The following is a 27,474-nucleotide window of genomic DNA, read 5'->3' on the forward strand; positions in this document are numbered from 1 at the left end:
AGCTGCCAGCCTGGCTGAGTCCCAAGCCTCGTTGGCCATGAGCCTGCAGCTCTCCCAGAACTAGGGCACCCTGAATGCTGGAAAAGCCCTCTGAGATCAGCGAGTACAGCCTAAATCAAGCACAGGTGCCACCACACGGCCCCAGGCTGCTGCTCCCAGCAGCTGGGCCATCCACCCATTCCTCCCCACCCGGTGTCAAAAAAAGGCTGTTTTTGTGAACCTTCCTCCGCTGAGACGCGGTGCTGTTGCTTCTCTCCCCAAGTGAATATGGAGGCCTTTGCATCCACAAGGAGTCTGTAGTAGCCAGCGATGAGGCAGACGAGGTCCTTTGCACTGTTTGACTCCAGCAGCAGAGTAAGCACCTTTTTTTGGTTTATTTTTTGGAGGTGTGGGGGAGAAAAGAGTAAAGAAGATTAGAATAAAGAAACGCTGTTTGTACCACAAGTCAGCAGGAACAGGCTGCACAAGGACAAGGCACCCCCTCTGTCTCATACAAGGAGGCACGAAGAAGAGAAATTTATTTTTCTTGCCTTTTGTGCCTTTGCTGTGTCTCACTGATGGAGGAAAAAAAAGTCACTTTTCCTCAGCAGGAAGAACCACTTCTCTCTAGTAATTTTTTTGGTTCTTCCTATGAGCTTTCCCTGCCGAGTCTGTTCTAAGCCTTTTTTCCTGGTGACTCCCTCTTGGAACCCAGGGAATTCCTCTGGCTGCCCTGGAGGGCTTGAGACCCTGCCCCGGGGGCTCAGAGACCTTGGCACAGAGCCCTAGACCCCTGTGCCTTTGATTTAGCCCTTGGAAAAAACAATTACCAACCTTATATGAGGAATTACAAGTCAAGAGAGTTTAAGTAGAATAATAGTTTGTCATGGGGTGAAAAACAGATTTTCGAGGTTTTTAGAATGGGGGCTCAGGGTCCCAAGATGGAGGAATTTGGGTGTGCCCTGTCCTTTCTCCTTCTTGGCCTCCATATTCTGGGTGATGTTGGCACTTTTGGATTGGTTTAGAGCAGAAGCTCAGTGTCTAACACAGGTGACAGGTATTGGAAAGTAACTGTAAATATTGCACAGGCAGTTTTTAGTATAAAAAGATAACCCTGCCCTGGGGCAGGCAGAGTGCCTCTGACTGTCCTGCTGAGCGGACCTGGGCAGGGCAGGAGAAAGGATTTTATAGATAAGGAACAATAAACAACCTTGAGACTGAGAAATGAAGAGTTCTGACTGCTTCTTGGAGCAGAGACTTTCTAACACCCCTTGGGGTCACTGTGAGCAGCAGAGATCCCGGGAGGAGAGCTGATGGTGCAGGTGACCCCCCTGTGCCCATCCAGCTGCTCACCTTCAGGTCCTGCAGGTAGATCTTGACGGTGCTGACTCGCTCCGAGTCCTCGCTGAGCTCCACCCTGCTGATGCTGGGGAACTCGGCCAGGCTGCTGGCGATGTTCAGCTTGCTGTTCACGATCTGGCTCACGCCATGCCTGGCGCCCACCAGCAGCGCCACGTACGACTCCCTGTCCTGCATCTGCAGGGACACAGGACACACCTGGGCAGGGACCCCTCACCTGGGCTGGCAGGGACCCCTCAGCCCCCCGACTCCCTGTCCTGCATCTGCAGGGACACAGGACACACCTGGGCAGGGACCCCTCACCTGGGCTGGCAGGGACCCCTCAGCCCCCCGACTCCCTGTCCTGCATCTGCAGGGACAGGACACACCTGGGCAGGGATCCCTCACCTGGGCTGGCAGGGCCCCCTCAGCCCTCCCAGCTCCTGTGGGGTCCCAGCACTGTCTCTCCTTCCACAGGAGCCCCTCCCTGCCCTTTCCCCACACAGGGACAGCAGCTGGCCATGGCCCCAGGGGTGCAGCAGCCACCTGGCAGACCCAGGGACGGGGCTGGCAGCAGGTGGGCACTGTCAGCAGTGTCACCTGGCAGCCCAGGTGTCCCCATATGGGCCCAGTGAGACCTGCTGCAGGGTAGAAACTTCACAAGGACGTTTCTGGGCTTGGAAGATGCATCAGTGGTTTTTGCTAGGGTGAGGCACTTAAGGAAAAATGAATTAACGCACATATAACCTGGCAGAAATTGTTCAATTTGCATGTAGGTGTGAAGTTTAGCATTACTGTGACCCATGGGTGCCCACCTGCATTGCTCAGCTCCCTGTGTGACACAGCCTGTGCCCTGCAGCTCAGCACAAACCCAGCTGGGAACAGGCAGAAAAATCAACAACCCCAGAAACCTCTTGTAAGAAGGGAAGAGTTCTTTTTTACAGTGAGCTTTAAGGGTTTCCAGTGTTTCCTCAAGAATTTGAAGCCTGCCCAGATTTCCCAAGTACTTTATAACACACAAAGGATAGACAGGGTTTATCTGAAGAGCAAGAGTGACAGCTTCCAATCAGAAAAAATGCAAAACTGTTCTGTAGGCTGGTCTGTGCCGTGGACACTTCAGTGGGATTAAACTGATTTTCTCCAGCACAGCCCCTCACCAGCACCCACCATGGCATCCCAGGGCAGGGAGAGGCACTTTGGCCACTGGGCCTGCGTGCCCAAAGCAATTCCACTCACAAACAGCTCCTGCCACCATGGTGGCATTGAAAATCCCACTCACAAACAGCTCCTGCCACCATGGTGGCATTGAACATCCCGATCACAAACATCTCCTGCCACCATAGGCATGGAAAATCCCGATCACAAACAGCTCCTGCCACCATGGTGGCATTGAACATCCCACTCACACACAGCTCCTGCCACCATAGGCATGGAAAATCCCGATCACAAACAGCTCCTGCCACCATGGTGGCATTGAACATCCCACTCACACACAGCTCCTGCCACCATGGTGGCATTGAACATCCCACTCACACACAGCTCCTGCCACCATGGTGGCATTGAACATCCCACTCACACACAGCTCCTGCCACCATGGTGGCATTGAACATCCCACTCACACACAGCTCCTGCCACCATGGTGGCATTGAACATCCCACTCACACACAGCTCCTGCCACCATGGTGGCATTGAACATCCCACTCACACACAGCTCCTACCATCATGGTGGCATTGAAGATCATCCCACTGTACATCTTCAGCTCCCCCAGGATCTGCAGGTAGTTGAGGCGCACCTGGGCTGCGTTGAGCGTGTGCTTGGTGGGCAAGAGAGGAAACAGGGTCAGAAACAGGCTCTGCAGGCAGCTGCAGCAGGCACACAGCCTGGGACCAGCACAGCCAGCTCAGGGTGCCAGCAGAGGTGCCCAGGGAGCCCCCCACACACCCCGTGGCCAGCGCAGCACAGGGAGACCAGGGGGCAGAGAACAGCCCCAGGGGGAGGGCATACCTGACTTGGGGATCACACTCTACCTTCTGCCGAGGGTCCAGCAGCACCTGGTTCCTCTTCAGGTGGTAGTTGATGGCTTTCTTGATGTCCTTCCCTCGCATGTTCCGCAGCAAGGTGGGCGAGATGAAGTTCTCGATTCCCCAGTCCCTCCTGGCAGGAAGAGGGAAAGGAGCACAGGGGGTCCCGGCCACGCTGAGCCCCACAGCAGCACAGGGCAGGGCAGAGGCGCCAGGCGGCCCTGGGGGGCTGTGGCACCCCCTGGAATTCGCTGCGACCCGCGGGTCAGGGGGGACTGCAGTGTGTGTGCCCTGAGGTGCAGAGTGGCCATTTTCACGTGGTTTCACAGGAGGGAGCTCACAACCTGCATGAGCAGGACAGTCCCCGTCTCCCCTCACCGTGCCCAGGATGGAGATTCTGTCCTTGCATGCACCTTGCTTGGGTGACAGGACTGTGACACTGCAGCAGTTCCTGCAATGACCCAAAACGCGGGCCAGGTGTGCTGCTGGAGTGTGCTCAGCCCAGGCATGAAACACCTGTGGGGTGAGAGCAGTGCAGCTGCCCCTCCAGCTGCGCACAGCTGGGCACATCTGGCTGCACACCAGGCAGCCAGTGCCTGGTAATTAACCTGGTCACCACACCAGTGCCTGGTAATTAACAAATCCACGGTTTTTACAGAAATAATGATGGATTTGGAGGATATTTGATGGATAACAAGGAGCTCATCACTGCTGCCTAGAGCAGGGTCTCTCTGGGGCAGGAGCAGTCCAGGAGCACCAACGTGCAGCACGGCACACCTGCCCCTTCTGAAAGCATTTTCTGGTCGTTCCCCCACAGCTCCCAGTGCTCCACACTGCCCGAAGGGGGTGTTTCTGGCCTGCTTCTGGCGGATGCAGAGATGTGCTGGCTGTGCAAGGCTGGTGATTACACCCTCTCTCTGCAGACACTGCAATCAATACTGGCAGGAGCAGCTTGGGTAACCATCACTGCCTGAGAGACCTGCAGTTTCAAGGGCCTGGCCCTGTGACAGGGAAGACCCTCCCTGTGCCTTGGGACACGCCCAGGAGTTCACTGCCTGCCCTACTCAGGCAGGCCAGGGGGTTTGTGGTAATTGCATACCCTCTGAACAGAGAGAAACATGGTTCTCCCAGGAAAGTCCTGGGAAGCTGTGTAGAAGCTGTGGGAAACTTGAAAGAATTCAAGCAATTATCTTTCTGTCACCATTGTTTGTAAATATGGTTCTCCAGAGAGTACTGCTCATAGTTCACCAATAGTGTAAAAAAAATCCTAAAAGCCAATCAAGTCTTAAATCATCATTATTTCTGTAAAAACTGTGGATTTGTAATAATAAAAGTGTCTTTCAATACACCATTATTTCTATAAAATAGAAATAATGTAGATTTCTAATAATAGATTAGAATTCTGTAGATTTCTAATAATAAAGTGTCTTTTAAAATAAAGTGTGTTTTCACACCTTCTGATGATAAAGCCTCTGCATCACCTATATCAGTGCCCCTTCAGTAGTAGGGGGTGAGGACAGGGAGGCCACCCTGCCCAGCCAGGGGGCTCAGTCCCCTCTGGACTCCTGTGCAGAGCTGAGCAGGGGCCAAGCAGCAGCTGGGCCCCCTTTGGGGCTCTCCTGCTTCCCTGGGGTTGGGGACAGGGGAGCGGGGAGCTGTGGCACTCACTCGATGTACTTCAGGGACACCTTCTGGGGCTGGGCACAGGTAGAGATCGTCTCCTGGATGTGCAGGGCAGCCAGGCGCAGGGCCACGCTGCACTTCATCTCCACGGCAAACCTCTCCTGGAGCACGTCGCTGCAGCTCTGGGGCCAACACAGCACAGTCAGCCCAGCCCCTGCAAGGCTGCCACCAAAGCACAGCACCACGCAGACAGACAGGGACATCCCCAGCCCAGCGCACACTCTGCTCATGCTTGTGACTTTATCCCTGGTAAAGCTGGTTTAGTTGATGAGGCTGATTTGAGAGTTTAAGGCAAGCTGAATCGAAGTGCCCTGATTTTAAGCGCTCTGCATTTCCATGCAGCCGAGCCAGCGTGAGGAGGCACACTCTGGGTTAAAGCACAAAGGAGGGCGGGCTGAGAAGGGATTCCCAAGCACGGAACCCAAGCCCCAGGGTCACCTGCTGGTACAGATACTCAAAGGCCACTGGGTCTTCCTGCAGGAGGTCCGAGGGGTCCCTGGGGATAAAGCACACCCTGAAGAGGCAGCGGTAGTCATGAGAGTCTCTTTTCTGGACCACCTGCAAGACAGAGAGGGCGTCACACTGATGGGGAAGATGAAACAGGAAAGCCTTACAAATAGGATTGCCTGGAAAAACATTTTGAGAATATGAAACTACAAGCGAGACTGAAATGAAAGCAAGCCTTGAGATCCCTCAGTTACTGAACAATGGGAAAACAATGGCATGGTCAGCTGAAGGTGATCCCCTTTTGATGGAACAACACCCTCTGCTTGCAGACAGCTCCAAGGGTCAGAGCAGACCCTACAGCTTGGCAGAAGGGCCCAAAGAGGAGTTTTTAGGGTTTAAAATGTAACACAGGATGGTAATGTAATGATTCTTACAGGCTGTGTGTAAATGCTACAGGATTTGTATCTTGTACTGGATTGGTTAGTGAGAATCAGAATATTCAACACAGGAGAAGATTTATGGTATTGGAATGGGAACCTCGCTCTCTTACCCCTTTTGCTCTCTTATGCTTTTGCTCTCTTACTCTCTCACCCTCTCATCCTCTTTACCCCTCTCTTCTCTCAGGCCTGCTCTGAGCTGTGGCTGGCAGCTCCAGCACGGCCCTGCACGTGGCCCTTTGCAATAAACCCCAAATTCCAAGCCCTGGCCTCAGAGATCTCTCATCTCCATCCATCCCTGCCATCCCAAACCCCTGATGCTCCCACACACACAACCATCCCTCCCTCCAGAGAGCACAATGAGCCTTTGCTCTGCAAACCCACGGGAATGGTTTAACCCCACGGGCAAGGGAACTGTGCAGATTGTCCTGAACAAACACAAGGAGACTTGGCTCGTGATTGTAACTTAATCTCTGATTCTTCATCTGGTTTTTTCTTCTGCCTGCAGTAGCCCAGAAGCCCTTTGGCAGCAAGGCCTCATTTAAACACCCACTGATCCCAAACTCTCGGTGTCACCAGCACAGAGGCTCTGGGGCTGTGTGATAACAGCAGGGGAAGGGGCAGCCTGCTCTGCTTTGGAGCACAGTCACGAGACACAGCAGCCCTAAACAGACCCCTGAATCATCCCTGTAATGTCAGCACAATGTCAAGACTCTGAGTTATCCATCAGCACATTTTATTCTGGGCAGATCCTGCCCAGCAGAAATCCTCTGACCCATGTGCTCAGTGCTGTGACAGGGACTGGAGCTGGGTGGGCCCTGTGTGTGCCTCCCCACTCAGGGCACTCTGTGTGACCCCACGGACCCTCTGCAGTGGCTGCCACCCCACAAACCCAGCAGCAGGGAGCTGGGGCAGCTGAGCAGGCACCCCTGACGAACCTGCAGGGCTGCAGCATCCCACAGGCTCACAGGACACAGGTGCTGGCTCACAGTTTGGTGTAACCCACCTGGCCACTGCTGGGCTGATGCTCTGGCTGCTCAGGGGCTGTGAGCACAGAGTCATGCACAGAGCTGCCCGAGGCTCAAGCAGCCCTCTGCAGAGGGGCTGATGTGGCAGGTGGCACACAGGATGTCACCCAGCACTGCTCTGCAGGCAATGCCAGCCCAGGGGTGCTGCTCTGTGCATGGGGGCCCTCAGGCTGCTCCCAAAGGGCCTTCCCCAGGGCTGTGGGGGTGAACACCATGGCAGAGGCGGGTGGCAGCACTGGGGACAAGGGCTCACCCCTCTGGTGCCCCCCGTGCCCTCTGTCCTGGGGCAGAGCCCCTCTGCAGGGCTGTGGCACACACGGGGGCCCGGCTCACCTGCGCAATGAGCTCCTCCTCATGCAGCAGGTGGATCTTGGCCAGGTTGTATTGCTCCTCCAGCACCAGGGCGAAGTGGGCGATGCTGCGGATGGAGAGCTTCTCCTGCAGGGTCAGCACGATGTCCTGGCAGGGCACAGGGCCACACAGAGCTCAGCTGGGCCCCAGCCCTGCTGCAGGGCTGCTCAGACAGAGCACCACGACCCCAGCAGGTGCAGGACGAGGTGGGCAAGCTGCAAACCCCAAGGGGTCACAGGAATCAAACCCATCTCCTGGAGCTGCCCCTCACAGCTCTGGGTGGTGGTGAACACCTTCTGCCACCCCCGAGTGACAGAAACACCCCAAGTCTTTGCTGTGTTTGTTATTCTAACTTTCTAGAACTCTGCAACATTTTTGGATCCCTGGAAGCGTCCAAGGCCAGGCTGGACAGGACTTTAAGCAAGTGAGAGGCGTCCCTGCCCATGGTAGGAGGTTGGAACTGGATGGTCTCCAAGGTCCCTCCCAACCCAAATCAGTCTGTGATTTGTGAAAAAAAAACTAAAAAGAACTTGTGAAGAAAACTTATCTCTAATAAACAAGAATTTGAGACCGTAATTGTAAAAATCCTGCCACGTCTGACTGAAACTGGTGTTTCACTTTGTAATAGAGAATTCTGTCAATATTCTCACTGTTATGCAAGTAACAAGGTTTACTTTTGGCAAAAAGAAAATATCACCTCAGGCTTGACTGAGCATAAATTGAAACAGAAGCCCTTGGGCTCACTCAAGCCTTTTGAGGCAAGCATAAATGTTTGACTCACCTCAGTTTTAAGTGAGGATGTCTCAAAACACAGAGGAATTTCAGGAAACACCTAACTTGGGAAGCATTTTGCTCATTTAGATATTTCTGAAGGGCAATTGTGAGGGCTGCTTTAAAAACTGGGAAAACTTATTCCATGTCAGAGCTGAGCAACTCAAGTCAAAGAGCAAATCCATCTTTTAGAAATCAGACTCTTGGGGACAGGCATTCAAATACTTCTTTACAACTCTCCTTTCCTTTCTACCCCCTTGCTTTATTTCAGTATTTTATTTTTCTAGACCGTGCAAGTCAAAAGACTTGCAGACCCTTACTTGCCTGAGAGACCACAATGGTTTTGTGAAGCTTGAAGGAGCTAGACAAACTCCTCCTTTTCTGAGGAAAGCTTTCACTGCATGATAAATGAAATCTCTTTGTGTTTCCCTTTGATATACTTTCAGCCCGATAGCCCCAGAATGCCTGTCCATCGCGAGTCTCTCCCACAGCATCTGCACTGTGCAGGACACCACCTGTCCTTTAAGCAATTTATTTGACTTCCAGCCACTGGCCATAGCCAAATCCTACCACGTCCAGCATAAACCCTGAGCAGCTCCAACGCTCAGGCCAGAACAGCTGGAGGTGTGCAAGGCTGTGTCCAAGCACGGCAGCTGGGGAAGGACCGGATCCACGGCTCTGCAGAGCAGCATCACGCCATCAGGGGAGTGATCTGAGGGAGGATCACCCCTTGCTCAGGAGGATCATTCCCTCCTGTGCTGCTGAATCAGTGCTCGTGTCTCCAGAGGGGAGCATCCTTACAGAGCAGAATGAGGCTGGGGCTCAGAGCCAGCAGTGTCAGTGGTCAGCAGCTGGTCAGCGCGGCTGGGGGCCGCAAGGGCCCTGCCTGCAGCTGATGGGCCGGGCTGGGGTGCTGGGAGCAGCCCGCAGAGCCCCTTACCTTCACCGTGGTGCTCCTCTCAAAGCGGAACGCCTTGGTCTGTCCGTTCTCCAGGTACACCTTGAGCACGTTGGGCATGAACAGGAGGGAGCTGCCCTGCAGAACGAGAGCAGCAGCTGCACCCTGGGGCACCCGGCCTCGGCAAGCCCCGGAAAATCCTCCTCTGCCCTGGCAACCCTCTTCCCCGGCACACAATCAGGGTTTGCTCCTGATGATGGTTCTGAGACAGAGCAGGAATTCTCCAGAGCAGAAATCCATTTCGATTTAGGTGAAACGTACATCTTTGAGCTGAGTCTGTGGTTAGAAATCATGGCTATTTAGCCTGACTGCAGAAGCCTGGGCTCAGAGAAACTGCTTCAGTGAAGGACAGAGATGGGGGGGGGGGGGGGGGACAGAGGGTGATAGGGAGAGACAGAGACAGCTGTGAGAGCAGGTCAGCCTGACCCAGGAATTCTTCCTGATAAACAAGAACCAGTGGCAAATGTCACGGGAAATTTGTAAAAATTAATATGTGTGAACCTATTGGGAAATTGTATGCATATGTATCTGAGAGGGGATTAAAAGGGACCTAAAGTTCCCAGAGGTACGGATGTCCTTTAAGGAAATTAATCTCCGCATGCATCTGGCACTGTAAAAGGCATCTTGACATCACCCAGCAGTGCCCACGCTGAGAGCAGCCCCCGGGAGCCTGGCAAACACACAGCGCTGCCTCCACCGAGCCTGGCACAGACACCCTCTATGAAATACCCTTCCCTTAGGATTTTTGCTCCTGAGAAGCAAAGAGAGGCCTCAGGAACAAAATGTAACCAATGGTTATCTGCTGCTGTGGAATGCAACAGGTGCATCTGGGATTGGCCCATGCTGGTTGTTTCTAATTAATGGCCAATCACAGCCCAGCTGGCTCAGACAGAGAGCCAAGCCACAAACCTTTGTTATCATTCTTTGTTTTCCTATTCTTAGCCAGCCTTCTGATGAAATCCTTTCTTCTATTCTTTTACTACAGTTTTAATGTAATATATATAATAAAATAATAAATCAGCCATCTGAAACATGGAGTCAGATCCTCGTCTCTTCCCTCACCCTGGGACCCCTGTGGACACGGTCACAGAGCCTTGCCCTGGCAAACACACAGCACTGCCTCCCCCGAGCCCTGCCCGGGCTCTGCAACCTGGCGTGCCCCAACGCAGCAGGGATGGCACCAGAGTGAGTGGGACGGGTCCCAGACAGGCGGGACAGGGCAGGACACCCTCGGCAGTGGATGAGGAGGTGGCCTGCTGTCAGCTTGGCTGTTGGGCGCACACCCAGCGCCAAGCAGGCTTGCTGTTCCTATTAGGATTAGGGCTGGGATTAGTGGGTGGGGGTGCCCCAAAGCAGGAGGGGGCCTAGTGAGGCAGAGGGCTGGTTTCACAGCCCTGTTAGGAGGGTGGAGAGTCACAGGGGCAAAGCTAGGGCTAAGTTTATAGCATGGGGTGAAACACCACACACCCAGCTGGCCAAAGGTGTCTCTGGGGTAAAACACCACAGCTGCCGCCCTTGGTCAAGCAGCAAGGGCCAGACAAGCCAAGGCATGTTCTATCTGGCTATATTGGTAATTAATTCCAATACATCTCCTCGTCTAGAGACTCTCAGGGCCAAGAATGGTGCTTCTAAGATGGTCTCTCTGTGTTTCATTCACTGTGCCTCATGTTACAAACCTCACAGCCCTCCAGACAGGCAGCCCACAGCCCCTGAAGTGCTGCCAGAGCCAACATGAAACACTTCTGAATGCCATCCTTGCTCCTCTCACAGCCATTTCGGGGTTCCAGCTGCCTGCAGTCACCACAGAGGGAAAACAAGAGAATGCTGCTGATCTTTTTCTGGCCCAAATTCTGGCCTCTTTACTTGCCCAAACACATCACCACTCCCTGGTCAGATCCAACTACCCAGCTGGCATCATCACATTTTCTGGAAAAATTTTTTGCTTAGGACTTTTTTTTTCTCCTGGGAAGCTGAGAAGCCTCAGAGGAAAAGGCAAACAACATTATTCTATTTGCTTCTTTCACATTTTACTGCTTTAGAATGCAGTTGGAGATCGATTATCCAACGTGCGAATTGTATTTACTTAATGACTAATCACGGATTAGCTGTGTCGGACTCTGAGGAGAAAGTCACAAGTTTTCATTAATATCTTGTTAAGCCTTTTGTAAGTATCCTTTCTCTATTCTTTAGCATAGTTTTAGTACAGCATTCTCTAATATAATATAGTACCATAAAATGATGAATTAGCCTTCAAAGACAGCTAATGGAGTCAAATTTATCCTCTTTCGCCACGGGGGACCCCACAAACGGCACCCCAGAGCCGCCTGGGGTTCCTCTCTTTCTGCGGGGGCTGCCCCGAGTTAACCCTTCCTGTCCCGCGGCCGCGCCCGCCCCGTGCCCCGGCGGGCTCACCCCGGGCGCTGCCCGCGATGTGGAAAACATCGCCGGCCCGCAGAAGGCAGGGAAGCAGCGAGGCTCATGAACAATTCATGTTCCAGCCGGCAGGGTCGGGTTTCAGCTGCAGAACGCGGCCGCTGGGATCCTTCCCGCGGCCACAAGGATCACTTAGCCCCGCTCCATTAGGATGACAAGAGCAGTATATTTACTGAAACTGGAGGCTGCATGCTTCTCAGGGCCATAATGCCCTTTTTGGCTGCCTGAGTGCGTCAGCCTACGGAAAGGAGAGTGGCCCTAAAGCACTCAGGGCTGCCGTGCTGCAGTGTTTTTCCAGAAAGGAATCATAAATATGCAACAAATTTATTTACCCTTCCTTTGTGCTAATACCTCACTGCTCAAAACAGGTTACACATCCAGATGGCGAAAAGGGAATGTAACACCAGGGACACCAGCACCTGAATTAATTTTCCTGCCTTTGTGCTGTCATTAAATTAACGGCAATCTAATCACTGAGTGTGTCCCTGCTGTGCACTTGCAGAGGTTTGATCAGCTCAGCACAGTGCTGGCAGGGGCTTTAGGGCAGCTCGGAGTGCAGCATTCCCTCCTCAGGTGCCTTCCTTAGGCTATGACAAGAGGCCTTTTCCCAGGACCGACCCTGCCATGTGTTGGGCAAGATGGAACAGGAAAGCCTTATAAATACGATTGCCTGGCAAAAGATTTTGAGAATATAGAAACTACAAGCGAGACTGAAATGAAAGCAAGCCTTGAGATCCCTCAGTTACTGAACACCTGGAAAACAATGGCATGGTCAGCTGAAGGTGATCCCCTATTGATGGAACAACACCCTCTGCTTGCAGACAGGCCCAAGGCTCAGAGCAGACCCTACAGCTTGGCAGAAGGGCCCAAAGAGGAGTTTTTAGGGTTTAAAATGTAGCACAGCGTGGTAATGTAGTGATTCTTATAGGCTGTATGTAAATGCTGTAGGATTTGTATCTTGTACTGGATTGGTTAGTGAGAATCAGAATATTCAACACAGAAGAAGATTTATGGTATTGGAACAGGAACATTGCTCTTATCCCCTCATCCTCTCTTTCTCTCATCCTCTTTCCCACTCTCTTGACTTCTCTCTGCCAGCTGTGTCTGCCAGCTCCAGCAGGGCCCTGCACGTGGCCCTTTGCAATAAACCCCAAGTTCCAAGCCTGGCTTCAGAGATCTCTCATCTCCATCCATCCCTACCATCCTACCCCCGATGCTCCCACACCACGGCTGTGGGGCTGTCACACACCTGGGAGCCCTCGGGCTGTGACCCCAGCCCACGCTGCAGCTCCCGGCTCTCAGAGCAGCAGCTCTGCGGGGACTCCGGCTCTGCCCGTGTCCCCCGACCCCTCCTGCCTGGGGCTCATCCCTGCCTGGGCACCCTGGGCCTCGCTGCCCAGTCCCTGTGTCCCCCGGTGTCCCATCTGCCAGCAGCGGGAGGGCTCTGCTGTCCCGGGAGGGCCCCGCTGCCCCCTGCCCGCCGGGACCGCGACAGCCCCGTGTCACCAACCCCGGGCCGGGACAGCCCCGTGTCACCAACCCCGGGCCGGGACAGCCCCGTGTCACCAACCCCGGGCCGGGACAGGCCCGTGTCACCAACCCCGGGCTGGGACAGGCCCGTGTCACCAACCCCGGACCGCGACAGCCCCGTGTCACCAACCCCGGACCGCGACAGCCCCGTGTCACCAACCCCGGACCGCGACAGCCCCGTGTCACCAACCCCGGGCCGGGACAGCCCCGTGTCACCAACCCCGGGCTGGGACAGGCCCGTGTCACCAACCCCGGGCCGGGACAGCCCCGTGTCACCAACCCCGGGCTGGGACAGGCCCGTGTCACCAACCCCGGGCTGGGACAGGCCCGTGTCACCAACCCCGGGCTGGGACAGGCCCGTGTCACCAACCCCGGGCTGGGACAGCCCCGTGTCACCAACCCCGGGCTGGGACAGGCCCGTGTCACCAACCCCGGGCTGGGACAGGCCCGTGTCACCAACCCCGGGCTGGGACAGCCCCGTGTCACCAACCCCGGGCTGGGACAGCCCCGTGTCACCAACCCCGGGCTGGGACAGTCCCGTGTCACCAACCCCGGGCTGGGACAGCCCCGTGTCACCAACCCCGGGACCGCGACAGTCCCGTGTCACCAACCCCGGGCTGGGACAGTCCCATGTCACCAACCCCGGGCTGGGACAGCCCCGGAGGGCAGCCCTGGACAGGCCTGGCACACCTGGCAGCAGGGGAAGGATCCCCAGGGCCAGAGGGACACTGGACACGTCTGGGGGCACAGCCGAGTCTGCCCTGCCCTGCGGGGAGGAGGAGGAGGAGCGGGGTCCCTTCATGCAGGAGACACCCACGGCACCCCTGTGTGCAGGGGACAGGGAGCCAACTCTGCCCTGAGCTGCACCAGGGGGCTCCTCCCGCCACAGGGGACAGCAGACAGACAGACAGACAGGCAGGGAGAAGGGAAAGGGCCAGTGGGTGGTTTGTCACTGCCGCCAAGCAGAAAGGCTGGGCCAGACCTGGACAGCTGAGCAGCACTGATGAGCAGGGGGAGAAAGGTGCAGTTTGGCCACTGGGTTTTTTCACTCTGAAGGACACAAGGAAAGATCGACAGAGCTAATGACTCACAGCTGGCCCCAGTGAGCTTAGAAAGTTACACAGAAGGAGCAGGAGACGTTCAGGAGCTGTTCACACTTTGGGGAGGACACAGGAGTCCTCACCTGTGCCTCAGGGACACCAGTGGGGGCAGAGCCGTGGACAACACCCAGCTCAGCTCCAGCAGCAGGAGCCCCGTGCTGGGTGAGCAGCAGCCTCCAGAGAGCTGTGACCAGCTCACCTGACAGCGGCACAGCTGAGGGTGCTCTGTGCACACCCTCTGCAGGGACGGAGAGCAAGCTGCCACACTGAGACCACTGTCACACCCAACAGCGAGGCACAGTGCTCATGACAGAGCCCCTGAGCAGTGACAGAGCCCCTGAGCAGTGCCCAGTGACACAGCCCCTGACCAGTGACACAGCCCCTGCCCAGTGCCCAGTGCCAGAGCCCCTGAGCTGTGCCCATGACCGAGCCCCTGCCCAGTGGCTGTGCTGAGGAGGGCCAGCCCCGCTCTCCAGCAGCACATCATTGACCTGGCAAACACAGCAGTGCGCTCCTCTCGCCCCTGGGGCGGGATTCGTCCTGCCCACAGCTCAGCGAGGCTCCCCATGCAGGGATGAGCCCCTCAGGGGAGCACAGCTGCCTCCCGCCCTACTGAAGGGATGGTTCGAGCTCCGACGGGAGCGGGACAGAGGCAGTGCATGCGGTGTTTCCCATTAATCCCAGTAAGCACGCCCAAGACCAAGCCCCGCAGATGCCAGCGCTTCCTCCGTGTCCCGCTCAGCCCTGGCAGCGGCAGGGAGCGCCTGCCGGAGCAGGGCAGGGGGACACAGCGAGCCTGAGCCCCCTGCCCAGGCAGAGCCCCGCTCACCTGTGAGTGTCCGTTCAGCAGCACCTCCTCCGCGAACCGCACTTTGACCGGGTTGGTTTTCAGCCTCGCCCTCTTCTCCTCGGTGAGGAACGACGACTTGGGGGCGCCCTGGAACGACAGCGGGGCTGGGTCGGGGCAGAGCGGCGGGGAGGGCAGGGCCGTGCGGGGCTGCTCACCTGCGCTGCCCGCACACACCTGGAGCGGCGTCCCGGGGAGCCCCTGTGCTCCCAGCCCTGCCCCAGCCCCTTCGGACCTTGCTCCACATTGCCATGCAAAACGTTTTCAATTGCCATCTGTAGGGCAGATTACCTTTGCCAAGTGGGCAGTTTGCCTTATCTCTCTGTTTGAGTGACCACATTCACACCTCCCTCGGGAGGGGACATTGCTGATAACAGCCATGGAATGTCCCTGCATGGCTGATAAGAACTACAGCATCCCATTGGGAGATGTGAGCCCAGAGGGAGGAGCCAAGCATTGCTACCCGGATATAATCCAGAGGTTTGGAGACACCAGCACGGCTTCTGCACTGGATTCCCCAGAGGAGCAGCAGCTGCCTCATCTTCCCCTGGATCTTCAGAGGAAGAATCCATCCTTCTCTACAGATCCCCCTGGCTCCAGCAGAGCCACCCCGGCACTGCAGGAGGGCTGAGCCACAATTCCAATGGGACTGATACCAACACCCTGACCCACAGGGTGTCAGGCTGGGTTCTGACTCTGGCAGTGTTGTTCTAGTGCACTGCATTGTTTATTTTATCCTTTTTTTTCCCCTATTAAAGAACTGTTATTTCCTGCTCCCATATTTTTTGCCTGAGAGCCCCTTAATTTAAAATTTATAGCAGCTCAGAGGGGTGGGGAAGGTTCACATTCTCCATGTCAGGGGAGGCTCCTGCCTTCCTTGGCAGACTCCTGGCTTTCCAAACCAAGACAGACCTGCTGGGCAGCTGCTGCAGGCAGCGGACACTGTGTGCCGTGTGCCAGTGTCACTGTGCCAGTGTCACTGCACAGGGACCAGGTGCTGTGCCCAGGTGCCCCCCCCACACCGGGACCCCGCAGAACAGCTGGGGAGCTGCCAGCAGCTGGATGGCACTGGGCTGCAGCTAACCCAGCACACAGAGAGGCTGGCAGGGATGGACAGACCCTGCCCGCCCTGCTGGGCTGCCCGGGGTGCTGCAAACCACCCACGGTCACCAAGGACGGGATTGCTGTCACCAAGCACACGGCACTGCTGTCACACGGCCTTGCTGTCACCGCAGCAGGGTCCCCTCAGGCTCAAGTGTGCTCAGGAATTCTGCACGAACACCCTGTAAAGCATGGTGGTCCCCCAGAGCGGCAGCAGAGCCCCTCAGTGTCCCCCCAGGCAGAGCCTTCACCTGTCACAGTGCCCGTGCCACCTGCCCGGGGCACATGCCTCACCTGGGGGACAGTCCCACCTGCCCTGGGGACAGGAGGTGGGGACACAGATCGGGATTTGGGAGGAGTCCCCGAGCCCTCCGGGCGTCCCGGAGCCCAGCAGGGCTCACGGGGCAGAGCCTGTCCCTGCCACCCTGGTGGCCCGCCTGGCCCTGCACCCGGGGCTGCAGCAGCCGCTGCCTGTGCGGGGATGGAATGTAAGAGAATCGTGCAGAAGGCAGTCTGACACCTGAGGAGTTGCAGCTGCACTGATCACCAAAGATTAGGAACAGGCCTGCCCTTAACAGGCCACAGCTGTGTCCAATAAGGAGACAAGTGCTACAAAAGAGTGGGTTAGCTGGCGTTGGAGAGAGTTGGAGTTTGCCGATTGTGCTGTGATGAAGAAGGAGCCAGCGCTGTGAGGAGCTGCCCATGAGAAATCCCCCAGAAGGTATGGGAGCCTTTGCAATAAGGTGACAACAGCTGCCCGCCCTGCCCAGGGCTGGCTGTGACACCGAGGATGCCAGGGCACCCCCGTGGCCCTGGCCAGCCCAGCCACCCCTGCCCGTGCCCGGGGAGCCGAGGAGGCGCCACTCACGGCCGTGCAGCGCAGGACGGTCAGCAGCAGCTCATCTCCAGCATCCCTGCAGAGGGACAGGCGGTCAGCGCGGGGACACCGCGGCCCCGGGGACACGGGGACACGCGTGTGACACACCTGAGGAGGCTGGCGGCCCGCTCCACTGACAGCCCTTCCACCGTGCTGGAGTTGATCATGACGAGCTGGTCCCCAGGCTGCAGCTTGCCGTCCGCCGTGCTCCCTGTGGAACGCAGGGTGTGAGGGGTGTGAGGCACGGGCAGCCCTCCCGCCCGGGCAAAGAGCTGCTCACACCCAGGAACAGCCCTCCGAGACCACCACCACACCCAGAAACCAACCTAATCACCATCTGAGATCACCACCAACCCACTGAAACCCTCCGAGATCAGCACCACCCCGCAGAAACAGTGCTCCGAGATCACCAGCACACCCAGAAATCACCCTAATCACCCTCTGAGATCAGCACCACAGCACAGAAACCCCAAGAACCCTCCAGGATCTGTCCCCTTGTCACAGCCCTCCACACTGGGAACCAAGCAGGGGCCAAGCAGCCGTGGGCTCCCATCAGCAAAGGGCAGGCTCACAAGGACAGGTTTTGTGTGTTTCAGGTTTAGCAAAATGAAGGGCAGGTTTCTTTGTGCCTGAGCTTTAGTAAAATATTGATTATTTCCGATTAGGAGAAGAGAGAAGCACAGCAGAAAGGACCCCACTTCATACTCCCCACAGCTCTCAGGTAATTCCACATGGGAAGGGGCATGAGGAGAAGTGGGAGCGACAGAGGGTCCCTGCCCTGGCCCAGAGCCCAGCCAGCCCCCAAACAGAGGGCTGACACCCACACCAACAGGTGAAAACCAAGTGGTTTTGTGCACCCATTTAAAAAAATTAATAAGAAAACAATGACAGTTTTTGGGTTACACCTATCCCTTCTATAGCTGAATATCAATCTGATTGATTTCAGCACTGCCTGCACCCAGCAGCAAAGCCACAGGGCTGACAACCCAGGGTCTGTTCAGATCACCGTGGCCACAGTGGAATATGATGAAATTCTCTAAGATAAGATAAAATTCTTGCTCTGCATTTCAGGTAAAACACCAGGAAGGCCTTGGAGCAGCTCTCTGCATCAGGAAGGCCAGCAGTGAGCGAGCACAGGTGAGGGACCCCTGGGGACACTGACACTGAACCCAGACTGGGAGCTGGGACATGTCCTGCTGCCCCTGGCGCCCAGGGCGACCTCAGGGCTCTCAAAAGAACAGAACTCACAGCCAGCAGCCCATGCCCGCACCAACAGAACCCACAACCCTGCCGTCAGTCCATCCATGGCCACACCAACAGAACCCACAGCCCTGCCTGCTGTCAGTCTGTCCCTCCATCCCCCTGCTGGTCTGCCAGAGCCACACCTGCAGTGACAGAGGCGATGGTCAGCGGCAGCCCGGGGCAGATCTCGAAGCCATAGTGCTGCAGGAGCAGGTCCTTGTACACGGTCACTGTCACCCTGGTCCGGCTGGGGGACTGCCCTGCGCTGTCCCCAGCGCTGTCCATCGCTGCCGTGCTGGCCCTGGGCCACCAGAACACAGTTAGACAGGACACAACCACAGACAGCTTGTACAAGGATCCAGGCCATCCCCTGCTGCCCAGGGGCTGCCCCAGCAGCGACTCCCAGGGCTCTGCAGAGGCTGGGGACATCGGGCTGGCTGTGACCACGGCTCACCCCAGCCCAGTGGTCACAAGAAGGAGAGGAGGTCACAGAGGTGTGCCCCAGCACAAGGCATCACCTCCACCCACAGGGAGCAGCAGCACCTTGGCCCAGCGAGGCAGCACGGGAGATCTGGGCCTCTGCTGGGATCCACTCAGCCCACAGATGTCCACTCTGTGTCCACTCTGTGTCCACTCTGTGTCCTCTCCACCCTAATGTCATCTCCCAGGCCCCGGGGAAGGAAAGCGGCCGTGGGCTGGGCTCCCTGGCGATGCAGCCCAGTCCAAGATGCGGGCCCGCCAGGAGAAGCACGAGCCCACCTTCCAGAGGAGCAAGTTCCAGTGGAGCAATGCTGCATTTCCTCCTCACAGAACCACAGCAGAGCAAGGCAGGAGCGTCAGCCCCTGGCAGCCAGGGGGTTGCTCACAAACGGCTGCTGCTGCTGCTCTTTTTCTGTGAGCGCATTTCCCAAGGACAGACACAGCGAGCAGGACGTGCAGGCCGTGCCAGCCCCAGGTGCTGCCTCTGACCCAAGAATGCTCCCTCCACAGACCACACTCACCTGGGCAAGCTGTCCCGAGGGCGATGAAACCATTTTGCTACCATTTGCTCTATTCTATATGTTTTTCGTTTATGGGTTAAGCTAGTCTCCAAATCTCCCATTTACCTGGAACTGACAGAAACCACAGGAGAACAGTGACTGGAGAATTTTTCTGGACAGCTTTCAGCGTTACCAACAGTAACCCACAACCTATTACATGATATTACATGATATTGAATGATATTACATGATATTAGATGGTATAAAACTATATAAAATTATATTACAGTATATTAAACGATATTAAATTAAATTATATCAAATTATATTAAATACAAAGAGATCAGCTGGCACCCTGTGAAGAGCAGGGCTCTGGCAGAGGCTGACACCTGTTGTGACACTCAGGGCACCCCCTGCCCACCCGGCCTCCCCTGCTCTGTGCATTTTGTCACTTGTGTTGTGGTCACACTGCGTTACCCTTCCATGGCACACGGTGACACCTGCATCCCTTTCCAAGGATTTCATGGCTCCGTGGGCTTCTTTTGGAGGGGCACGGGCTGGGTGAGCTTCCCACCCCCAGAGTGAGCCTGGCAGACCACGAGTCCTCAGTGAAAACAGGAATTGTTTTGGCACCGTACATGCAGAGCTCAGTGGTACCTGCACGCCCCAGCAGCGTGCCTTGCAGCCATGCACCGCTGCCATGCACGACTGCCATGCACCACTGCCATGCACCACTGCCAGCCCTCTGAGCTGCAGCCCTGGGAACAACTGTGGGCTGGACACAGCCCAGCACAAAATGAAACAAATTGTGCCTCTATCTGCCAGAATCCGTGAAGAGAATCAGCTCCCTGCGTTTCACACCCAGAACTGCTGTTCCCACCTTTCACAGGGTGCTCTAGCTAGCCTGGGAGCTCTGCACGTCCTGGCCTCCTCCCTGGTGTCTGCTGCTGGGGCTGGACGCTCTGTGCCTCAGACACGTGCTGGGACAGCGGGCTGCTGCTCCATCTGCAACAGAAATGTCAGAGACTGGAGCTACGGACGGCACAGACAGCTGGAAACTCAGAAATCAGGAGCAAAAAACAAAATGTGTCTCAACAGAAACTGGTCCTGTTCCACTCGGCACCTTCCCAGGCATTAGAACTGCCCCAGCTCACACTTTCCAACCAAGAAGGGAGGGCAGGACTCACATTTGCTGGTGGGCTGCTCACAGGGAGCCACCCCAGCCTGTTCAGAACATGGGGGGAATTCAGCCCTTCAGCAGTTCTGGCACTGGGCACTTTCCTCCTCATACAGCACAATTCACCCTGCCCCTCCAGCCACACAGCTCCTGAGAGGCACCACAAATGAGGACCCTGTGATCCCCTGTGCCCCCAGAAATCAGAGCTGAGGGATAGAACTGTGACCCCTCCTCAGAGAAATGGGGACCCTGTGATCCCCTGTGCCCCCAGAAATCAGAGCTGAGGGATAGAACTGTGACCCCTCCTCAGAGAAATGGGGACCCTGTGATCCCCTGTGCCCCCAGAAATCAGAGCTGAGGGATAGAACTGTGACCCCTCCTCAGAGAAATGGGGACCCTGTGATCCCCTGTGCCCCCAGAAATCAGGTGCCTCCTCAGCACCTCCAGCTGCTGCTCCAGCCCTCACCTCTTCCACCCCTTCCCTCTGCAGAAAGGACAGATTTTCTATCTGGCCTTCACAAGAGGGAATTCCCAGAGAAAATCTCTTAACCCCTAGGACAAGGAGGAAAAGTCTGAAGAACGAGCACAAACATTTAAAACCCCCAGATGGAGCACTAAGGAAAGAAAATGTGCTGTCCTTTCAGAAAACTGCAGTGTTTGGGCCAAACAACAGGTGTGCCAGAGGAGGCAGCTTGGCAGGTGTTCCCTAAAACAACGCAGAGCACCAGGAGCAGCCCCTGTCCCCTCGGCATCCTCGGGGCACAGGCAGCACGCTGAGGGGACAGGTCTCGGGATCTCTGCTGCTCACAGGGACCCCAAGATGTGTTAGAGAGTCTCTGTTCCCAGCCCAGCAGTTGAAGAAGCAGTCAGGGCTCTGCATTTCTTTCTCAGTCTCAATGTTGTTTATTGTTCCTTATCTATAAAATTCTTTCTCCTGTCCTGCCCAGGCCTGCTCAGCAGGACAGTCAGAGGCACTCTGCCTGCCCCAGGGCAGGGTTATCTTTTTATACTAAAAACTGCCTGTACAATATTTACAGTTACTTTCCAATACCTGTCACCTGTGTTAGACACTGAGCTTCTACTGTAAACCAATCCAAAAGTGCCAACATCACCCAGAAGATGGAGGCCAAGAAGAAGGAGAAAGGCTGGACATGCCCAGATCCCTCCGTCTTGCCCCCTGAACCCCCATTCTGAAAAAGCCCAAAATCGACTTTTTCACCTGTGATAACTTCACTATTATTCTATCTGAACTGTTGTGGCTTGCAGATCTTCCTCTAAGGTTGGTTACTTGCCCCATGGGTCACAATCAAACCCACAGGGGCATCCTGGGTTCTGTGCCCGGGTCTCTGAGGCCCCTGGCAGGGTCTGGGCTGCTCAGGACAGACAGAGGGATGTCCTGGGCTCCGACAGACAGGGCCACCCAGCTGTCACCTGTCCCCAGCCTGGGATGTGCCCTTGAGCAGCTGTTTCTGAGCCCCCGAGCACAGCACTGAGCAGCTGGAGCTGGATCCCTCCCTCACAGAGCTCCTCACAGGGAGCTGTGACTCCACAGGGATTCTCGTGGCCCCCTGGCCCTTCTGGAGAGCCACAGCTCAGTGTCTGGAAGGAACCCCAGTGGGTGTCCCTGGGTTTTCAGGAGCAAAGCAGACCTGAGGGTCGGGGCCCACTCCAGCCGGGTCAGGACATGCACAGCACAGCTCTGACCAGCAAGGAAAAACCAAACCTATTTCCAAGGGAGAGTAATTCAACATTTCGTGGAAGGTATTAACTCATCAAACTGAAATTTTTGGATGGGCAAAAGTCTTCCTGGTACTTTTGATATGACATTTTTGTTTTAAGGTACTATGTCCCAGCAGGCGTGGCAGCGGGAGCAGCAGCACCCTGCACCCATTGACAGAGAAATGCCTGCTCAGATGCTGCTGTGCAGCTCTGGGTGCTGTCCCCCTGCACCTTCACCCACAGGAGCTCCTGGCAGCGCTGCTTGTGGTGTTTGCCACCAGCAGGCAGAGCTGGCTGGGCTCTGGCTGAGCAGGAACTTGAGCCCTGAACAGCAGAGACAGCTGGAAACAGCCCCAGAGCAGCCCTGGGAGCAGGGCTTGGGGTGCTGGTGGGTTGTTGTCTTATATATTACAACAGTTCCATTATCATTATATGTTGTCTTGTATAGCAAGAGTTCTGTTGTCATTATGGTGCAAGGATTCCATATCACCAGAGTTTCATACCTCCTCAGTGTTTCTCACAGGCAGCCACTCTGAGCACTGACTGATCCTTGCAGCAGCCCTCTGACCCCTCTCACTCCAATTCCCACCAATCCACTCTTTTATGCCACTTGTTCTTATGGGCTACAGGTGTTGCCTGTTATCACCTGGCCTGCTCTAATCTTTAGTAATTGGTCCAGCTGCAACTCCTTGGGGGAGATTAGATTCAGATTACATTCTACAGCACCTTCATTTACCCATACTGCATCCCCCTGCAGTGGGTGAGAGCTGTCCCTGCCCTGGCCGTGTATGCTGGCAGCCAGAAATGCCCTGTGCTGGCCTGACCCCCAGTGTGGGCAGCAGGGCAGGCAGGGGCCATTCTGCCCCTCTGCCCTGCTCAGGTGAGACCCCACCTGCAGAGCTGCCTCCAGCCCTCAGGCCCAGCACAGGGAGGATGTGGAGCTGCTGCAGCCGGGCCAGAGGAGGCATCCTGTTTGATCAGAGGGCTGGAACACCTCTGCTATGAGGAAAGGCTGACAGAGCTGGAATTTTTCAGGCTGGAGAAAGGAAGGCTTTGGGGTGACCTTAGAGCCCCTTCCAGGACCTAAAGGGAACTCCCAAGACACATGGGGACAGATTTCTAGCAGGGCCTGTAATGACAGCACAAGGGATGATGGGTTCAAAGTAAAAGAGGCAGATTTGAGAGTACACATGAGCAAAAAACAAGGTACAGTGAGGGTGGGGAGGCCCTGGCACAGAGCAGCTCTGGCTGCCCCAGCCCTGGGGTTTGGAGCAGCTGGGACAGTGGAAGTTGTCCCTTGCCATGGCAGGGGATTGGGCTGGATGCCTTTAAAGTCCCTGCCAACCCAAACCACGCTGTGGTCCCGTGGCGTCCCCTCCTGTGTCTCTGGTGACACATCCCCGCAATGTGCAGCCCCAGGGTGAGGCAGGGCTGGTCCCTGGGTCCCTGCCCAGCCACCCCAGCCCAGCAGGCATGGTCTGCCCCTGCCCAGAGGGTCAGCACAGCCCCTGCTCCCAGGCAGGGAGAGGAAAGCTGAGCTCCCTCCTGACCAGCGTGGCCCAGAGCTGCACCAGAGCCTCTCCTGGCACGGCTGAGCCTCTCTGCAGCAGAGCTTTTGAAGGTCAGCCAGGTCTGGTGAGACACCAGCACAGAGCAGGAACCCACCCATCTTCCACAGAGCTCCTGGAGATGCTCTTGGGGATGCAGCCAGGGAGAGCTGAGCCACAGGAGCAGGGTCAGAGCTCCCACCACACTGGCTGTGCCTGTGCAGGGAGCAAAGGCGTTGCCAAAAGAAAATTTAAATAAGAAAACAGAATAACACCCCAACAGTGTGGGATGGGTTTTTTTTTAAATTGTAGGGATTGTTTGTTTGTTTTGGGTTTTTTTTTTGTTTGTTTGTTTTTTGTGCCTTTGGAGCTCAGCACTATGGAGTATCCCCATGGCCTTCCTGGGACTCCCCACAGAGGAAAAACTCAAGTTCAGAGCAGTTCCTGCACATCTGTCAGTGGAGGAGATCTCAGCACTGCTGGGAAGCAGCTTTGGCGTGGCCTTTTGGCAAACGTCAAGAAAGGAGGAACAGGACAAAAGAAGCCTGTGACACCTGCCTGGTTTGTGAGGACAGGAGCTGCCCTCGTGGGGGCCTGAAGGGCAGCCCAAGGTGCCAGACACACATTGCTGCTGCTGGCTGAGGGCACAGGCACAGCTGGGGACAGGAGGGACGGAGCAGAGCCCTCCCCATGGCCAGGGGTCTCTGTGTGAGCCACGGGCAGCCCCCTCACCCAGGCTGGAAACACTGCCACGGCACCGTGGGACACTGGGACAGGTCCTGGTGACACTGGGGGACACTGCCACGCCTCGCTGGTGGCGCTGAGGACCCTGCAGACCAGTTCATGCCCCCAGCCTCAGGTGCCACCCGACCACTGCCAGGGCCAGAGGCAGAACCACTGCTGCCCCTCAGGTGGCCCTGTGGCCTCCCCTGGCTGACAAGGAGCACCTGGGCTGTGCCACGAACCTGGGATGTTCGGTACCCCCGCGTGACACCAGGCAAAGAACACACACAACCACCACAGTCCCCACAAAAACCAAAAATTTAAAAAGCACTGTTGCTTTTTAATACTACCTGACACTCAGATTTTTGCCTGTAAACAAATGGTACCAGGAAACAACAAACAAACAAAAAAAACCCAAAACAAGCAAACAAGCCCTACAAAAACAAAAAAAGAAAAAGAAAAAAAAAGAAAAAAAAAAAGAAAGAAAAAAAGAAAAAACCCAAGCAAAACAAAAAAACCTTGACCACACAAAAAAACCCCTACAACCACCCGCATGCTCCATCCAGCTGCTGTAAATCAAGAGCAGCCAGCAAGAGAATTTGGCCCCTGTCAGCCCAGGGAAGGCAGGAGAGATTCTGCACCAGCACATCCCCACTGTCCTCCCCCAGCTGACACCGGTGAGGTTTTACACAGGCACACTCTGGCCCCAGTGAGCAGAATGAGCTCTAAAATATGAGTTTCTGGGCATGCAGAGACCTCAGGCGCCAAACAAAAGCAGTTTCAGCAGAGGCCACACATCCTGGACTGGCTGGGGCACGAGGGGAGAGGCAGGAATGGCTTTGTGCATGGTGCACACAAACTGGAGGAAATGATAAACAGAACGTTCAAGGTGGAAAGGAGCAAAATCAATACTTCCCTCCTGAGCAGCTTTCACTCCTAAAAATAGCCCGGTGTGGAAGCGTGTGAAGACTTTCCCCCTGCAGCCCCATCTCCCTGGACAAGAGCTGCCAGCACACACAGGGCAGGCTCCCTCCTGCCCCCCTGCCCCACAGCTCCTTCCCATGGTGAGGGTGGAAGGGTCCTCCTCGCCATGCCCTGCACTCACAGCCCCACAGCCAGGCAGCTCAGCCTCTGACAGGCACTGCCACGGCACTGGCACCTTGCGCAGCAGGGAGAAAACGCCAACACAAGGGCCACGCCACCCCCCAGAAAAGGTTCTGTGCAGAATTCCACATATTGTCAGTGATCTCTGTGCCCTGCTGCAGGTCTGGAACCAGCCAGAGTGCCTGTGGAGCGCCCTGGAGTATCCCCATGGCCTTCCTGGGACTCCTCACGGAGGGAAAACTCAAGTTCAGAACAGTTCCTGCACATCTGTCAGTGGAGGAGATCTCAGCACTGCTGGGAAGCAGCCTTGGCATGGCCTTTTGGCAAATGTCAGGAAAGAAGGAACAGGACAAAAGGGAAAACACCTGCACTTAAGAAATATTGATTCAGGAATGTCATGCCACACACAGAGGCACATCAGAGGAGGCCAGAGCTTCTCCCCAGCTCTGGAAACACAGAGAGAGAGCCCAGAGCACTGAACTGCATTAAGCACCTGCTTGACAGCAGATTGCTCAGCAAGAATTTAGAGGGTAATTCACTAAACCTTATGGGAGTGGAACCCAGGATACATTAGCCAGCAGCACTCGTGGAAACCTGTGCCATCTGCCTGCTCCTGAGGGCTGAACCAGGCAGGCAGAGGGCTTGCCATGTCTCTGCTGTCCCTCTCGTGCCCTTGCCTCGGCCTTCCCACCCAGAGCGGCCCCAGAGGTTCCTCACTGGCCTGGCCAGGTCAATTCACAGATGGGAGAAATGAGGCAAGGGCCTCTCTAGCCAGAGTCAGCTGGAATTGAAGCAGGGGGGATTAAATGCTGCCTGCAGACTTCCAGAATTTGTGTCTTTCCCGGCCTGGATTTTTCTCAGGTTGTACAACAGCTCTCCCAACATCTGTGTCTCTCTGCCTCACTGCAGAGAACCCCACTTGGGAGCAAGAACAGAATCACACAAAGAGATAAAGTGAAGGAAATGGTTCACTGAGGCTCCCTCTCCTACAGGATTGCCATTTCCGCCTCTGAATCTGCTGAATCTCCTGGGCCAGCAGCTCTGCTCCTCTGGAACGGAGCTCCATGCCTAATGCAGAGCTAATGTTCCATTTCACAGCCCCTTCGGGCCACTCAGACCCATCTCACACACCCCACCGGCACCTCAGGTGTCACCCAGACCTACCGGGAGCAGAAACTTCAGGAAGCGTCCCAGGGCTGGAGCAAACACACCTGAGACAAGGAGCCAGAGGAGCTGAGAGCTGCCTGTAATAGCGCACGATGCTCGGGAGATCAGAGCACCGAGCACACCTGGAACAGGTGACCCGGGCAGGAGCCGGCAGGTGCGATCCCCGTGCCCGGAGAGCCGTGCGAGCGCCACAAACGGAGCAAAGCTGCTCTGGGCAGGGGTACCGGCCCCCAGAGCTACTTTGGGCAGCAGTGCCGGCCCCCAGAGCCGCTCCGGGTGGCAGTGCCGGCCCCCAGCCCCGCCGGAGAGCCCGCCCTGCCCGTCCGTGCCGCTCCGGAGCTCCGAGCGCCGCTGCCCGCACACCGCGCCCCGACACCCGCACGCTGAAGCGGCCCTGCTCCTGCTCCCCCCAGCTCCGGCCGAACTTCTCGCACAATATTCTAGCCCCGATCTGGTGAGAAAGCCAAAATTCTGGCTGTGAATTCAACAGCTGAGAACTGCGGGGAGGTTTTTTCCTCGCGTATTTTGTTAGAGAGAGCGGGGCGCACGTGTGTGATTTCCTCACGCCGACAAGGAAACCAGCGCACGGCGTTTGGGGCAAGATCGGACAGAAACCGCTAAATCATCGCCCAGCGCGCGGAGAGGGGGACGGAGCCCGCGCCCCGGAACGGGAGACGCGCGGAGGGAGCGGGACAGCGGCGGCACCGGCACCTCCCGACGGCGCGGACCGGACCGGCTGCGAGCCCCGGCGGCACCGGAGCGGAGCGGACCCGGCGCGCCCACCCCGAGCGAGCCCCGTTACCTGCGGCCGGGAGCGCAGCGCTGCCGCGCCCGTGGGGCACGGGCGGCTTCTCAATGGTACCGGCGGGGGCCCGCCCCCGGGAGCCGCCCCCGGTGGGCTCGGCCTGCATCC

At 56.3% G+C, this 27,474-nt stretch overlaps 1 protein-coding gene across 1 annotated transcript in view; it reads right to left on the minus strand.

Annotated features, from left to right (window-relative positions):
- FRMPD1 (FERM and PDZ domain containing 1) overlaps positions 1-27,474 on the minus strand; it is a 33,966-nt gene extending 6,492 nt beyond the window's left edge. The window contains exons 1-15 of the mRNA XM_071455140.1: positions 27,364-27,474; positions 20,005-20,129; positions 19,146-19,256; positions 18,288-18,445; positions 17,011-17,113; positions 16,894-16,939; positions 14,907-15,014; positions 8,997-9,092; positions 7,268-7,393; positions 5,461-5,580; positions 5,008-5,144; positions 3,346-3,472; positions 3,036-3,131; positions 1,333-1,515; positions 221-362 (exon numbers count right to left, since the gene is read on the minus strand). Coding sequence (XP_071311241.1) covers positions 221-362; positions 1,333-1,515; positions 3,036-3,131; positions 3,346-3,472; positions 5,008-5,144; positions 5,461-5,580; positions 7,268-7,393; positions 8,997-9,092; positions 14,907-15,014; positions 16,894-16,939; positions 17,011-17,113; positions 18,288-18,445; positions 19,146-19,246 — 1,543 coding nt within the window. The 5' untranslated portion in view covers positions 19,247-19,256; positions 20,005-20,129; positions 27,364-27,474. The remainder of the gene's footprint in view (positions 1-220; positions 363-1,332; positions 1,516-3,035; positions 3,132-3,345; positions 3,473-5,007; positions 5,145-5,460; positions 5,581-7,267; positions 7,394-8,996; positions 9,093-14,906; positions 15,015-16,893; positions 16,940-17,010; positions 17,114-18,287; positions 18,446-19,145; positions 19,257-20,004; positions 20,130-27,363) is intronic.

This window comes from Agelaius tricolor, unplaced genomic scaffold, assembly GCF_023055355.1.
Source record: "Agelaius tricolor isolate 1412-34295 unplaced genomic scaffold, bAgeTri1.0.p SCAF_44, whole genome shotgun sequence".
Taxonomy (NCBI): domain Eukaryota; kingdom Metazoa; phylum Chordata; class Aves; order Passeriformes; family Icteridae; genus Agelaius; species Agelaius tricolor.